A 17,767-nucleotide genomic window follows, 5' to 3' on the forward strand; every position below is an offset into this window, starting at 1 on the left:
GCTTAAATGCCGAAATCAAAAATGGCATGCGTTTTCTAAAAATTTGACCTCAGATTCACAATAAAGGTCCTCTGGGATCCTCAGATATCGATTTTCATCTCAATCTGAGCTTAAATGCAGAAATCAAAAATGGCGTGCGTTTTCTAAAAATTTGACCTCAGATTCACAATAAAGGTCCTCTGGGATCCTCAGATATCGATTTTCATCTTGATCTGAGCTTAAATGCCGGAATTTAAAATGGCGTGCGTTTTCTAAAAATTTGATCTTGGAATCATAATAAAGGTCCTCTGGGATCCTCAGATATCGATTTTCATCTCAATCTGAGCTTAAATGCCGAAATCAAAAATGGCGTGCGTTTTCTAATTATTTGACCTCAGAATCATAATAAAGATCCTCTGGGATCCTCAGATATCGATTTATATCTGAATCTGAGCTTAAATGCCGAAATCAAAAATGGCGTGCATTTTCTAAAAATTTGACCTCAGAATCATTATAAAGATCCTCTGGGATCCTCAGATATTGAGTTTTCATCTTAATCTGAGCTTAAATGGCCAAATCCAAGATGGCGGGCGATCATTCAAATTGAGTGACCGGTTTGTATTGGGGTATCCGATCGCGTGGCAAGATACTTTTACTTAAGGGTACCGTTTGGACGGAAGCTTGTTTGGATACCCAAAGTATTGATATCGCTTCCGGAATGCTATTTTAACGGTCGGGTACCCTTTCAAAATTGTTTTAAAGTCTAAGGGTACCGTTTGAACGGAAGCTTGTTTGGATACCTAAAGTATTGATACCGCTTCCGTAATGCTATTTCAACGGTCGGGTACCGTTTCAAAATTGGTTTAAAGGTACTTTTATTTAAGGGTACCGTTTGGACGGAAGCTTATTTGGATACCCAAAGCGTTGATATCGGTACCGAAATGCTAGTTTAACGGTCGGGTACCCTTTAAAAAGACCGGTCAAAACCGTTTTTAAGGGTACCTTTTCAGTCCCTGCTTCAAAGACTCACGACCCGATTCGAACTTTAAGAAACGTAAAAAAATTCCTAAAAATACGATATGGATTGGATATATCAGCGTCAAAAGTAACGTTTCTTTAAACAAAACGTCACTTTTGACACTGACATATCCAATCCATAAGTTTGTGTTTGTTAACAAAATCGGTTGATCTGTTTTTAATTTTTCGCCCAAAATTAGCCTTCTTTGTAAAAGGAGACATCAAGTACGCGGCTTGGACTGTGGAGAAAGTAGGGAACTCTTCATTATATGCGTGGTCCGAGTTTGTATTTTATTTTATTTGTTTGTAAACATTTTCCTGCCATCCGCATTACAAAGCCCTCCGAACGCGTGCGCATAAAGCCGATAGAAAGTACCGCAGCGGGTTTAGTCGACGACTGCGCGCGCACAGACATCGACGCGCGGCGCAAATGTTACTGCACTGCACGCGGGAAATAGTTGCGTCCTGAAAATTGTGAAAAGAACTTTTTTTATTTTTGTGTCGGATTATTTTTTTAGAAATGGGTGCCAGTGCTTTTGCCATGTTGTTGCTGATGTCAGTTGCGGCCGCCGTTCCTGCGGGAAACTCCAGGAAACAGCCAGCTATAGGTAAATATAGGTTATAATAATTTAGTAAAAGGTGAATGTTCTACTGTCATTATAAACTCAAAAATAACGCTGATTTAAAAAAAAATACGAGTGCATTGTTGCAACAAAATAGTTAGGTTTGGTAATGTTCTCGGTAATTTCATTTATATTTTTTATCACTGGACGCTACAAAGGTACTGCTTGACTAAGCAAAACAGTCATAACATGAATAAGTCGTTCACCAAAAAGCAACCCCGTTTTCAACGGCCTCTAGGTCTGATGCTGACGGCACCGAATGGGATCATTAAAATTCTAGGTATGTAGAACTCTTTATCCATGTATCAATCATCCATCGCCAATATCGCGATGTAGAAACTGTTAAAATGTATTACTACTAATCAATGAAATCGTAAAACTACTTATATTTGACCTAACAGAATAATTACAATATCGATATTACGTATAAGTATTACGATATTATGTTATATTCATAATATCGTAATAATAACATAATTGCCTAAGCGAAGTACAAAGTATAACAACATAAGTAAGGATATCCTATCGTTTAACCTCATTGCAAGTTGAAATAACAAAAACCTGAATACCTAATAATTACTATAATCGTGCACTAAAACAATCAAACATCAAGCAGTAATTAAGGAACCGAAAATTATATACTATCAACAAAAAACTATTTCCTGTAATGTTATCGCAATCATTTTACCTTTGCACCGGGTGATGCACGGGTTGGCCTTATTTTTATATTGATTTAATTCTTGGATTTAGTTTAGTTTTATTAATTACCCATGATTAAAATTTCTAATGAAACATCGTTACGAATTCGTATAGGTATATACTTTCATGATATGAAAGAATTTTCGGTGACTCATCTCATAACATAGCTATTTATAATCCTCATCTTTTTAAAATCTAAATAAAGAAACAAGCGGTTTATATTTCACAGAAAAAAAAAACATATTTTAGGAGAATGTAACTTCAAAATATGTTATAACTTTTCTATATATGACCCATTTTTCTCATAAATTCGGATATAATAACGTTCACAATATAATATTTCCTAAGGGAAATCCGTCTATATAATGTTATTAATATTATGTCAACCACACAGTAATAAGTATAATTTTCTTTTTAATTTCTTTGTAATTGTAGCTACACGTAAAATGTATTTATATTAATTTTATTAATAAATATTTACTTACTTACGTTTCATATTTCAATTAAAATATGCAAATTTAGACGAAAAGAAATTATAATAAGTATGCCAAAATAAAATTATCTATCTGGAATAAGAAAAACGAAAGATGGAATGGTAAAAAAAATGCAAACTATAGTGTCAAAAGAAGGAAAAAAGGGGCTTCCAATAAAATAGGATAAAGAAATAAAAAATAATCTGGAAGAACACTTAGAAATATAAAAATCAATCAACTCAATATCAAAAAAAATATGTAAACTATCTAAAGCTGATATAGTTATTGACATCAATTTACACGCAGACTAATTTAACAATAATGAAATCGAAAAATTAAGCAGACATTACACAAACGGGTTCACGAACTGTTCGAAAACTTGTTGCAAAAGTTAATAAACAACTTTTACGGTAAATTTCACGCAGAAAAAATGACTGCACGCTTGACAATGACCTGGAACTTACCGACACGCCTCACGATTACAAAAAGATTAGGCGTATTTGACGTAGAAACCAAATAATAGGCAATTTTGCAAAACTTTGACGACGTTTTGACAATGTTAGAAACGTATATTTGATAAATTGTTGCGTATTTCCAAACGCTATAAGATGTCTCATATGGTCATGAGACAAAATGTAACAGAAAGCAGGATTCTAAACATATACAAAAAACATTGATGAGACAAAAACAACGAGATGATAGTGTTTTTACATGGTAGTCAATATAGTCATGGTATGGTAGTCAACTCCAAAAGACTCCATTCTGCTCGATTCTGCACGGCAACATCAAGCTCCTTGCAGCCGACGTCAGATGAAGCAGCATTTTTTGAATCTGAGAAATTTCAAATCGGGCATTGGCCTGATATTTAAAAGAAATATGGTTGATATAGCAATTCAGTTACTTATATTATGAATCAAGACAACGAACTAGTTCATACTGTCATATTACACCTTGTATGATTCGAAGAATTTAGTGTCAACCAAATGTAACATATTCCTAAGCCAGTAGAAATTGAAACGCCAAGTAACAAATGAAGAGGTCACAGCAATTATTCACTTCATAAGCATAACATTGCATATTAGAGGCAGCGATCGACGCGACCCAGATACTTAACGGCGCCAAACAAATTTGATATTTGATAACACCGTGAAATTTATTAACATAGACCAGCGAACACTTTACAAACCTTGATGGCACTAATTTATTAAATTTAATTAATAATTTAATAATTCCTTTAAATTTAGGTAGACAGTCAGGTAGTAGTTAGATAAGAAACTTATTCATATTTTTTAAGTAAAAGATTTTATACAAGAGCATAGACGAAAATTTCAAAATGATTCGATTTTAAATAATAGGGTGATATTCTTTGGTAGGCAGGGCGTATCTTAATAATAGGTTTAGGCAATATACGACTTGAGCAGTTTGTTATTAATAAGATCTTATAAAATATATATTATCAGGTCGCAAAAATAGTTTAAGTAATTAATATGTACGTTTGTCATAAAAATATTTTTCATTACTCATGCTCTGAAAGAGGGTCATTGTTATCCTAAAAAGTGTGCAGAAAGTGATAGGTTTCTGCACTAGAGCATTTTAATTTCCAAGTACGTTTTTTTTTTAATTTTTTTACGATAATCAATTGAAATTTGATTTTAAATGGATTTGTTATACAATTTCCATTCTGATATTTAACGATTCTTTTACCTCAATGGATAATATAAAGTACCCTCTATAAATGCTATAAAAACTATACTGAAATTCGAAATGAAAAGTAGAGTGTTTTATTCTATCCCTTGGTTAACAATTTACTATTCCTACCTAGATTATAACACTGTGCCTAAGTCATAATTATCTCTCATACGAATCTAGTGTCCCAATTTAGCGGAAACAACTTTTTTTAGTTTCCCATTGTTCGTAATAACTAGTTCTTTCAAGTCCATTGTTGTCACTGTATTGTCTTAGTTCACTCCGATTTAAAACAATATCTGTGTTTTGTGAAGTTGGTAATGCATTTACGAAATAAATTGATCGCATATTTTCTAACAATGAAGCTTAATGTCCATCAAATTGCGTTTAGCTGATTTTCTTTGCCCAAGGATTTCCTTGCGTCAGTCCTAATATTGCCTAATTGCTTCAACCTCCAGTACTGTCGAGTAACAATGGAAGCCCAGCAAGGTTCTTTAATGCTCACAGACAGCCAGATTCAAAATGCTATTGTTAATGTTAGAGCTAGATGAAACTGTTCCATTCTAATTCATAATGTAATATATGTCAAATCATCACTATCATCGGCGTCGAAGAAAACACAATAAATAAGCCATGGAAACAAAAAAAAACATTTATTCCAGACCAGTGTTAGTTTAACTTAAGTACTTAAACTAAAACTTGTGTTATTAATTATATTAAAATATAACTTAGAATTAAATGAAATTTTAAAATTAAATCATGTTTAACTGGAACAAACAAACATTTCCCTACAAACTTGGAATAATAAAAAGTATAGTAAGTCTTAGCAATACACAAATAGTAATGAAATGATTTGAATTTTGCATCTAATGTAACAGAATGCTGTCACAATGAGAATTCCTGCGCTGCAGTATTGCTCTTTCACTCGATTATCGTTATAGCAATAGAGATGTAAGTAGTATTTTGACTTTACTTTTTAACAGGCTTCACTAACACTACGTCAGAAAGTAAAAGGATATTATTCGGTAACATTGTTTTGATACAATTTATTCTGAATCATTTTAGATTCATTCGTTGATCAATCAATCTTTAAATAGCATGTATATTTATGTATAACTGCTGCTCAGAATGACCTTTATGCCTGTACCATTGTTGCCCGTTAATTAAAATATAGGCAACATATTGGAATATATATACCACCGTCTACAAACCACTCAATTAACCAGTTCGTAACTGTGATTCAAGCACCAATTAATAACAATAAGTTCTTAATAAGATTTTTTTTCAATTTTCCTTTAGTGTTTTAAAACTTGCATCTTCCCTAAGTGACGCAGTCTCTTACCTGTACATTGCCCTGGGTCCTTTCTCAGTTCAATACCCTCTGTTAATATTGACAATGTACTTTGACTTTACGATTGCACGTAAACTTCCAGTTTGGTTAAGAATGCGGTTTTCGAAGAAAATTACATTGTCAGGTCTTTGTTTTGTATTGTTTTGTCATGCATGTATTCATATGAATGGCGTCCATTTATTTTTATATTCACAAAAACTCATTTATTTGCCAATTTTAGTAAACACAAACTGGTGGCCAAGATGCCAATCGGTTGCGTCGTTGCGAACGAAACAGTTATGTCTTTCTATTACTCTTCCATATTAATGCGACAGCCTTTCGTTTGCTACAACGCTTTGGGCATCTGGCTAGGCCCCCTGAACAGATACCACCATACTTGTAATAACCATAAGACAGAATCATCTGTTGTTATCCCTAGGCTTTAGACTTAATAGTGGTACGTTGGAACAAAAATGGTTATCATACATTCGACCCTGAAACGCATCCGTTCCTCTTATCCGACGACCTCATTGTAGACAACATTGTCTAATTACACAGTAAAGATAATTATCGATCCAACAGGTGTTTGGTTTTAATATATACATCCAAATCGAGATACCACACGTCCGCCATGATTACAAGTAACCTTATTTTATCAATCTTTAGCGTCATCCTACGTAAGTCGCTTTGTTATGCTTTTATTTCTTTATTTGTTACTTAATGCATTATCGTAAACTTCAAAATCGTGCCAAATATTGCCATATAACTTTGATTACTGATTTCATTAATATTATCGTTTATTATTGTATTATGTTATGTCATGTTTGTCTTGCAAGAATGTCTAATCAACATTTTCAAAAGTAATCGAGTTATTACGACCGATAACCGCATGTTTCCTCAGTGTTCAGAAATAACGAACATACTACATAGATTGCACGATGATACTATACTAATTAGCGGTCCGATAATTAGAAAAACGTTGCAAAAACATTACGTAAAATATTTCCCTCAGATCTGACTTCATCGATTTTTTTTTACATTTTATTTAATATATATTCACTATAAGTAATACATTTTTTTTAGGTTTATAATACCACTAAGATAATTTATGACCACAGTGCTTCTCAAACAATTCCTATGAGCCAAATCATGATTAGAATGCAGTGTTTTATTACGGAGTCCTACCTATTCATAAATCAGATAAATGTGTGGTATTGATCGGTAGTTCCATTTCATTATTTCTTTCCGAGAGTAGATGTATATGAGTAACTATAAAAGAAAATCTGCCTCGTGTGATGGAAAATTCACCAGTGGGACCAACTGAAAAGAGTTTTAAACAAAAATAGAAATATCCCAAATCGGCCGAACACTCTACGACAAGTCAGGGAATATATGCTTACTAGTATAAAAAAATGCACGGTTGTCAAACAACTTTTTAAATATATGACAAATCACTTAATATTCAGCCGCGGAATATGCGGCCAAACTCAAGCACGCCGAGTACAATGCCCTGGAACCAATGTACGAGTTTGTGCCGATTGCTGTAGAGACTGCGGGACCCTGGGGATCGGAGGCTAAAGCGTTTATTAAGGACGTACTTGATCACCGGATAGGCGCTGCGATCCACGCTCCGGGTCGTATCTGGTGCAGGGGATTTCGTTGGCTATACAGCTTGGAAACGCTGCTAGTGTGATGGGAAACTTCGGGCCGGATGCGATTCGGGGTGGTTCTTTAAAATGACTTTATTACAATAATTAACATGAAGGAAAATGACGAAACCTGCGTTGCGGATTTGAATTTGTTAATTAGTTTGTAAGCATTATTATTTACCTATGTGCAAATTTAGAAATAAAATTTATTGGATATTTGTCTACTTAATAAAGTAATTCAATGTCGTGTTTATCTAAGTAGGTATTACAGTATGACAATAGGAATAAATACATTAGTTAAAATGACTTACGGTCGGTCGAAATCAAATAATATACTATCAGAAAGTCATTATATATCAGTTATCAATCGAAACCCCACATCTGCCGATGACACATTTATTAATATAGTTCAATTACGGATGACTACTTGATGAATATTGATATGATGAATATATATTTGATTGCTCTCATTTAATTTAATTGTGTCACATTTATTAATATAGTTCAATTACGGATGACTACTTGATGAATATTGATATGATGAATATATATTTGATTGCTCTCATTTAATTTAATTGTGTCAATTTTGATTATTTAATTGTAATGAACTAACATATTTTTATTGTGATTTAATTATTTTATTTTAATGTATAATGTGTATTCATTTATTTATCAATTGCTGACATTGTTTATTTCTTTATTTTTGTTTCTTAATATTTTAATGTCTTAGATATAAATAACGTATATGTAAAACTCTCATGTAAACGTTTTGGTGTTGCACTGTAAGTTTATGTTGAAATAAATAAATGAAATGAAATGAACTGAGTTAATTATACCGACAACCATACCTACATTTGAAATTTCGGTTTTAATCGAACTCAGAGAACCAATTTTTGAAATCCCACCGATACCATTTGCGTGTAAAAGAGATCAGATCGCTATTACTAGGTTAAGACTAGGTCACACAAACTAATCCCATTGCTATATATTTATCACTAAGGAAGAAAAAAAATATGTGATAAATGCGGTTTGGAGTTGACTGTGAGCCATATTTTAGTTAAGTGTTAGCAAATAGGTAGGAAAGAGAAAGAAATCCGTAAGTTGCCTAACGCCTTAAATGATTCTTTGAATTATGGATAGTTACATGTACTCAGATTTATACAATTTATTGTTATATATTTATATATAAATTTAATTCTCTTGAGGTCGCTAATGACCTTTGTTGTTAAGAAACAATTTTAATGATATGAAAAGGGATTCCGGACATTTCTAAATGTAATCTACCGCCAAAATGGATAATCAGGCTTCTCGCGTTGCGACACGGTTTCGCCATGCTCTTCTTCGCGGGCGCCGCCTTTGTGTTCCTTGTTTGTGAAACTTGCGGCTTACTGCATTATACGGTGTCTTGTAAACACGAGGATTTCTGGCTGAGAAAGATGAACATCTTTATATGGATTAAATTGCTGTTCCAAATTCGGATGGATGAAGAAAACCGTACAGTTCTTAAGATCGTAAGCTTTGCAAGAATTGAGTGGGATTTGAAGTTCCATGCACCTGAATTCCAATATTGTGGATACCGTAATTACCAAAATAAATCAGCACCACTTTGGCACTTAGTTATTTTTGCATATTTAATAAGCTTTTTGATTATTATCTCCAAATTTTGGCAGATGTAAGTACTTCAATGAAAGCTGCCCAAATTGGAACTTACTAAAATATTTCGCGTTAAATCATAATTTTAAAAGACAAAACGAACAAGAACGAATGTTTTTGTTACTTACCTTTTATGCATTTATATTACCTAAGATATTAAGATTCTGCGTTATGATTACACTATTAAGGGCATACGTTGACTTATTTAGGTACTATTTTTAGGATTATTTGTTGAGAATGTGGATCTAACTTTATCTTGTGATTTATTTTTAATTATAACCCTTTAAGTTAGATCCATAAATTACATTATTAGTAAAAATGTATTTTTTTTAATTATCAATTAAAATACACCGTAGGCTTAAGCATACACTCATCAGATTAATTAATATTCTATACGCGTAGGCACTAAAGTCCTCTGTCAACTATTTTAAACACTAACCCCAAGTGTTGGGCAATCTTCAAATGCCATCGAAGAGGTATCCATGTCGGCGTCTGAAGGGTACGAGCGGTGCTTGCAACATGATTACAATGCAATACATAAACACTACGCCACATAGACAAGTATATGATGACAACTGTTAATCTCCATAAAATGTCATATCGTAGTCTAAAGAATGGAATTAAAAGCGTTACACCATCTACATAGCGGCTTTGTACGCCCGCTGGCGGGGTTGGCCTATGCGGATTTCATAAAAACTCTCCCTACCTTATTTGTTCTCGTATGAATACTGAACACTCCTTTGAGCCAAATTCCTAAGTGGCAAACAGACTGATATGGATATTAAACGACGACTGTCATTCTTAGGGTTCCTTACCCAAAGGGCAAAAGGGGCCCTATTAATAAGACTCTGTTGTCCGTCCGTCTGTCTGTCTGTCCGTCTGACATCACTGTCACCAGGCTGTATCTCATGAACGTAATAGCTAGACAGTTGATTGATGTATTTCTATTGCCGCTTTAACAACAAATAATAAAAGTGCGGAACCCTCGGTGTGTGACTCTCGCACTTGTCCGGTATTTAGTCTATATACACCGGCTGATCTTAATCGATTCTGGAGCAGCCGTACACCTAAATATGTATAGCCGTTATAGTGCTAAAGTTTAGATGATGAATTGTTTGTAGATTCGAGTCTATATTATTTACTTGTCTCGGCTATGCATCAACACAATGAAATTCTGCTGATTATAATACGTATAGAATAAAAGTAGCAGTTGTTCGAAGGAAGCCCAGGATGAATGAAATACCTATTGAATAGTTGCAATTTGACAGCAGACTATGTTGTTTTGTAATAGATAATACGATTTCTGTCTTCAATGCATACTTAGTATGAAGAAAGGAAAACGACATTATGTCCAACGCAATTTACAGAATCAGTGCATTGTCGTGTGGTACATATGTATTCTCTTGGACCTATTTAAACAATTTTCAATGGCGTTATAAATTTGCATTTCGCACTAGACATCCACTGTTTTAATAACCACTTATTGCTCACTCATGTCTTATGACGTATCGTATCTGAAGCTGATAAAGGCTTCAAATTAGGGCCTACTTGCCGTCTTGTGACTAGAAAACAGCCTTCTACTAAAGATAGATGGTTAAATATATAGGTTAGATATTTTCTTACTCTCAATCTAGCAGATATCTTTTAGATTACACATTAAACCTAGATTTCAAATTAAAAATGATATTATGTATTTCAGGCACAAGTCCCATATAGTGTTAGAACAAAAATATCTACCAATATCTATATTAGTATACGATATGAAAAGACTTATATCATAATACGCATAATGGCGTAAAAGTAATCCGTACAGGCATCGGTCAACATGCCCGACGCACTGCCGTGCCGACGCAAACCCATCAGCATCCTAAACGCATTACTATATTGCACGCGCAGGGCATTGTACGATCGCTGCGTGAAACTGGTCCACAGGCTGCAAGCATAAAAGGACTGGCAATAAGCTTTAAAAAGTGTAACCTTTACGTCATTGCTACACTTTGCAAACCTGCGTACCAGCATAATGCATCTGACCGTCAAAGCCCTGCGCTCTCGTCTCGTTCCAAGTCAGGCTTGTCATTGAGCTTTCGGTGAGCCAGTGGCCCAGATACTTAAACCGCTCTACACTCCTCAGAGCGAGACGGCAACAATTAACTCAATCCGAGTTATCCTCCTGATCCGTGTTATACCTGAGCCCATGCTCCCTGCTCACATATTTTTTGGAGCTTCCTGAGCACACTGATAGAGGGAGCCAGCAGTACCATATCATCAGCGTAACTTCTGTGTTTTAGGCAAGTGCCACCAATGTAACAGCCAATCTTGGTGCCACAGTTCCTCAATCAGACTACACATGCATATTATATATTAAATATGGTCGGAGAGGTTCCTCCCAATCCCCCCCCCCCCCCCTCCTGCCTCACTCCACAATCCAGCACGTATTCGTTTGAGTGTACGCCTGCCCATCGCACAGAGTTGATTTGATTGCTGTATCAGTATTCAAAAATACACATACGTTATAAATATGCTGATTGCTGATGCTAAACGCGGCAAAATAGTGGTATCATTTAACTGTAACTGACACTTTAGATTACTGCAACCCCTCCTGATATAGTCGTGAGCCATAACATAGCAGTGGAACAAAACGTTTACTTTGTTTCATCACAACCATCCATCAGCTGACAATTTACAGCAATATTGTGCCAACGAAAAATCGTGACCGCAGGGACTTGAAACACCGCTCATAATAACTATGATTTAAGTACCGAATCCTCATTATTCCGAGAGTGTAATCGAAAATAGGCAATTATGTCGCCGACATTCAATTGTCCTAAATTGTCATTGGCAAGAACAATTCAATTCGTACGGCCTTCATCTGTTGTTCCATCAACTGTCATCATTGGTTGGGAAACGGTTGCTCCTTCGAATCGCATAGAAATTGCTTGAAATTGGACTTGGTTCAGAAAATCAATTATTGAATTTCTTGGTTGAAGGCAGCGTGATCTGCGTAAAACATACTTATCTATGATTATCTGTTGCATCTATGATCTGCATGAATAACTAAATATGAGAGCACTATTCAAGGATTTTCTTTCAAGACAATTCTCTAGAATGTCTACACCAGCCAAACTAGGTATTAGTAATATATGTGGTAATGAAGACACGGAAAATGATAATTCTGTATACTTAAGTAATAAAAGTGTTAGGTACTTAAAAAAATATCAGATTAAAAACAAATTCATGTTTTATAAACTTTTTGTTTTAAAGGTATTAATTAACTTAGGAAAAATACAAAAATACACTATAAAAAAAAATGGAATTAGGAACCTTTTTTTTGCCATAACACTTTCTGTAGCACCATTTGCCAGAAACCTTAAATTGCATGTTCAACTGGTTCGCAGAATCTTTATTAGACTACGCATTCAAATTAGCAAAACACACCCAAACTGAGCTTGTTCTAGTTCTGGCAGCTGTTGCAAAACGCGTCTCATTCATAATCACAACATGGCTATTATTGCCATGGCTTACCTAGAACTTCAAGAAAATCAGTCGAATGTCGTTAAAGTCCGACCAAGCTAACTCTTCAAGTCTTCATGGCATTTATAATAATAAGTGTAGGAATGTCATCGTTAATATCAAATTTCTTTGAAAATATGAAGTTGAAAATTACACTTTGTTCTATTTAAATCGGTACTATGTTAGCTAATCTAGAAGAACTGTATGGATCATGACATAGTACTAAACGGGCTCGCTCGAGCGTCAGGGGAATAACTCTCAAGTTATCTTTATCAGTTTCTGCAAGGTGTCAATACTTAACTAAAATATTAATATTACTTGGGTGAATTAGATACTTACCAATACCAACCCGATCTTTCAGATACATTTCCCGTAGGTACATTAAATTCTTAGCCTAATATCAATAAACCGTTCTTGTTTCGGATCTAAAGAAATATTTAAAGTTACATGTTACAATCATTAAACGATCAATTGAAACGTTATCCATACTGAACACATTTCACTAGCATACACCGGGTCACAATCAGTAAATAATCAGTTCAAACGTTTCTTTGACACGGGTCACTTTATAAATATCTCTCTACAAAGTGACCCCATTTTAATGCTCGTGATTATAGAATATACATTTTCAGTAGGTATTAATTTTTCTCAGTGCTGCTGATTACGCTTGTAGGCTCTATCTGATTTTGTCAATGCCTCATTCTTGACTTTTTTTATAATAACTTTTGACTGCTCTCCTCTCTTTTATTTGTTTATAATTTCCTTTCCATTTCTGTCTGTATTGTGTATCTATAAGGTCTTCCCTTACTTTGCTTGACGTAAGGTTATTATATTTCCTGTCTCATTTAAAACATCGATAACATCTGAGGGCCTACCACGAACTACGTACGTTCGACGTGTTGCTTGCTTCACTGTCACACTTACATACGAATTTACAAGTGCGACTGAGAAGCAACACGTCGAACGTGGTTCGCGGTAGGCCCTCTGGAATGCCTAAGTACGGCAACGCCTGTCTGCGAACTTTAAGGATTACGAAATTTCTTACAAACGCAGATTTATTAGCATTTCTAAAGACTGGAGCGCATTTTCGCAAACCTGATATTTAACCTGTACATAAATTCACAGCTTTATCCATTAATAAACTAAATATACTCGTAACTATAGCAAGCTCTTATGATACTTAATTATTTGATCTAGATATAAGCTTTACTCGGACGACACAAGGTCGTTTTTGTTATGTCTTCGTCAACGTGTTTACAACCTTACTTAAGGAAGTCCCGGTGCGATATCACAATCTCACCCGCTACCGTCGTGAATGCATTTGCGTCAATTGGTAAGAATTTTTTGTGACCCAATGAATTTTGTTTTTAAGACGCCAAAGGACGTTCAAGTTCGTTGCCCTGCGCCACGAAAATAAAGTTTTACCTTTTATTTGCATTTTTTCTCGTTGAAGCAATCGTGTCCGTGGCTTTATTGAAATTAAATACCTACTGACATCCATATGAATAATAAAGTCAGCCCAATTAAGGTGATGGAGCATAAAATACACTGTAATTAAGGATTTATTTATATTGACTGACATATTTTTGATATTATGAAAGCTCTTATAGGTCAGAAAACGAAGAAGAATTTAAAAAAGCGGCCAAGTGCGAGTCGGACTCGCCCAAGAAGGGTTCCTTTATGACGTATTAAAAAAAACTACTTAAACTACTAGATCTCGTTCAACATTTTACCACTTTGGACACACATTTTACCACTTTGGTAGTGTCTCTCGCGCAAACTATTCACTTTAGAAAAAAATTATATTAGGAACCTAAATATCATTTTTGAAGACCTATCCATAGATACCCCACACGTATGGGTTTGACGAAAAAAAATTTTTTTTTAATTTTATGACGTATTAAAAAAAAACTACTCACTAGATCTCGTTCAAACCAATTTTCGTTAGAAGTTTGCATCGTAATGTATATCATATATTTTTTTTAGATTTTTCATTCTGTTATTTTAGAAGTTACAGGGGGGGGGACACACTTTTTTTCACTTTGGGAGGTTCTCTCGCGCAAACTATTCAGTTTAGAAAAAAATGATATTAGAAACCTTAATATCATTTTTGAAGACCTATCCATAGATACCCCACATGTATGGGTATGTTGAAAAAAAAAATTTTTTTTTAATTTCATGACGTATTAAAAAAAAACTACTTACTAGATCTCGTTCAAACCAATTTTCGGTGGAAGTTTACATGGCAATGTATATCATATATTTTTTTTAGATTTTTCATTCTGTTATTTTAGAAGTTACAGGGGGGGGGACACACTTTTTTTCACTTTGGGAGGTTCTCTCGCGCAAACTATTCAGTTTAGAAAAAAATGATATTAGAAACCTTAATATCATTTTTGAAGACCTATGGATAGATACCCCACACGTATGGGTTTGATGAAAAAAGTTTTTTTGAGTTTCAGTTCTAAGTATGGGGAACCCCCAAAATTTATTGTTTTTTTTCTATTTTTGTGTGAAAATCTTAATGCGGTTCATAGAATACATCCACTTACTAAGTTTGAACAGTACAGCTCTTATAGTTTCGGAAAAAAGTGGCTGTGACAGAATCGGACAGACAGACGGACATGACGAATCTATAAGGGTTCCGTTTTTTGCCATTTGGCTACGGAACCCTAAAAAAATGGCTAATACAAGACACATCTATACACACGCACGACAGATCTATACCCGCGTTTTTGACACGATGATCGGCAATTAACATAATTCCAATTATATTTAATTTATACTAGACCGTTATGATGTCCAATCATGTGCCCATACATACCAATGTAAATATTATGCTTTTATTGAAACCATTATACCTACGTCTCTTCAGCACTTCTTCATCTGACGTATACGATTCTAAGGTTGATACCGTGCAACTAAGTTGCCATTGCAATAACTGTAGCTACCGGTACAGACAGTATCAAGACATCAGAAGATATCGGACTCGCGCACGAAGCGTACCACCGCGGCCGTACCATAACGCAAAACAGCAAAATAAATCAAGTTTGTTGTATGGGAGCCCCACTTCAATATTTTTTTATATTGTTTTTGTTGTATTTGTTGTTATACTTAGCAGCAACAGAAATACATCATCTGTGAAAATTTCAACTGTCTAGAAAGTTTCAACTAGCACGGTTTGTGAGATACAGTCTTAGTAATAAGGTCCCGTTTTTACCCTTTGTGTACAGAACCCTAATATTACTGGTATTCCCAGTAGCCAAGTTAAAATTCGAGTAAGGTACACTCATAATGAACTTAGATGAAGAAAGCTGAAAGAAGGTTAAAAACATTTTTCACGTCAGCAGCTCGAACAAGGGTAATTTGCTACTTAAAAACTTTGCTACGTAATAATTAATAAATGAAATAAATGTTTATAATTTAATATAAATATCATATTTTACGTATTTTATAAAACAATCAAAACAATTAACTTATAAAAAATTACGCAATTGTTACGCAAAGCAAATAATTCTACTTTTAACGATCACTATAAATAGTAGTGTCCGCAATTCGGACCGTATCTTACAAAGTTTTTTTTACAAAAAATAGTTGTCGATGGAACTGTCAATTGATGTTCGTTATTTCATTATTTTCGTATTATGTTATTGAAATTTCTTTCGCTTTGTTTTATTGCGGTAATTGAACTTAATTGTTAAAATACCTTCAGAAAACATGAGTGAAATAGTGATGAAGACGGATTAGATTTTTTCAGATTGTATTTTTACCTTCCAAATATGTTCTCACTGCCGACGTGAAAATTTTTGTGTACTACACAAGATCAAAGTTATTTACATCTCGTGCGCCTTTGAGCCCCTTTACTACGCTCAAGATTCTAAATTATTAATTATTATTATAGAATCTTTCGCTTGCACGGGACTCTAAATAAGCACTCGAAGAAATATCAAACTTTGCTCTCTTGTTGTACAAATAACTATTGGGACTCAGGCTGTTTTTCGTAATATTATAAAATGAGGAAGACTAGAAATATTAACCCAATAATAACTAAAATGAAAAAAAGTACTGACAACGTTTATACCATCGTTTATAGGTTAGGTTTGGGTTCTTTATAACCCGTCCATACTGTAATACATTTATTTATTGATTCCACTATAGATCGTGTCATTCACGAAGACGCGTACCTTGACACGTATAGTCATGTTCTGAAAGGTTAAATTTGACAAATCTGCACGTCATCGTGGATAACCCGAACTATACAGATTCGTAACCCGGTTACCTATGTATTCTCTGTTGTAGCAAATATTATAGGTTAATTGACTGAACTAATTGTGACAAATTTCTATTTATCTCGGTCATGCCACTAGGTGCCAAATAATCGACGATAGAATCGCTTAAATGACAGATTGACGTGTCAAATTGATTACCCAATTATTGTATTATTAAACCTAATAAGTCTCATTACGTGTAATTTTTGCCTCACATTTTTTTTTTTTTGTAAGATATACCTAACATTTTTTTACCAATAATATTTAGCATTTTCTATGTTCAAAGGAAGGGGCCTGTAATTTGTTACGTAAAATAGCTGGTTTTAATCATTTCCTTTGGTGGTTTCCTGTGTCCGGTATTTACCTAGCCAGGCATTTAGCATTTTAAAGTAAACGGCCTTCTTTGTCTGAATTTCAATTAATGTATGAATTATTAACAAGAAATGGAGCTACTGGAACAAATCAAATTATTTTATAAAATATTTTGATTTGTGTTTTTTATAGTAGTCTACCTACTACTACTAGATCTTCTTCTTCCACGCGTTGTCCCGGCATTTTATCCACGGCTCATGGCAGCCTGGGGTTTGCTTGGCAACTAATCCAGTCAATTGACGTAGGCACTAGTTTTTACGAAAGCGATTGCCATCTGACCTTCCAACCTAGAAGGTAAACTAGGTCTTTTTGGCATTAGTCCGGTTTCCTCACGATGTTTTCCTTCACCGAAAAGCGACTGGTAAATATCAAATGATATTTCGTACATAAATTCCGAAAACTCATCGGTACGAGGCGGGGTTTGAACCCGCGACCTCCGGATTGCAAGTCGCACTGTCTTACCAGCGCTTTAAACCTACTATACTTATATAAATTTTAAACTGAAATA

At 34.4% G+C, this 17,767-nt stretch overlaps 1 protein-coding gene across 1 annotated transcript in view; it reads left to right on the forward strand.

Annotated features, from left to right (window-relative positions):
- Positions 1 to 1,376: 1,376 nt before the first annotated feature.
- Positions 1,377 to 17,767, forward strand: part of LOC133522809 (uncharacterized) — a 101,901-nt gene continuing 85,510 nt past the window's right edge. Inside the window, exon 1 of the mRNA XM_061858269.1 lies at positions 1,377 to 1,604. Within this exon, the coding sequence (XP_061714253.1) occupies positions 1,517 to 1,604 (88 nt within the window). The 5' untranslated portion in view covers positions 1,377 to 1,516. The remainder of the gene's footprint in view (positions 1,605 to 17,767) is intronic.

This window comes from Cydia pomonella, chromosome 11, assembly GCF_033807575.1.
Source record: "Cydia pomonella isolate Wapato2018A chromosome 11, ilCydPomo1, whole genome shotgun sequence".
NCBI classification, from domain to species: domain Eukaryota; kingdom Metazoa; phylum Arthropoda; class Insecta; order Lepidoptera; family Tortricidae; genus Cydia; species Cydia pomonella.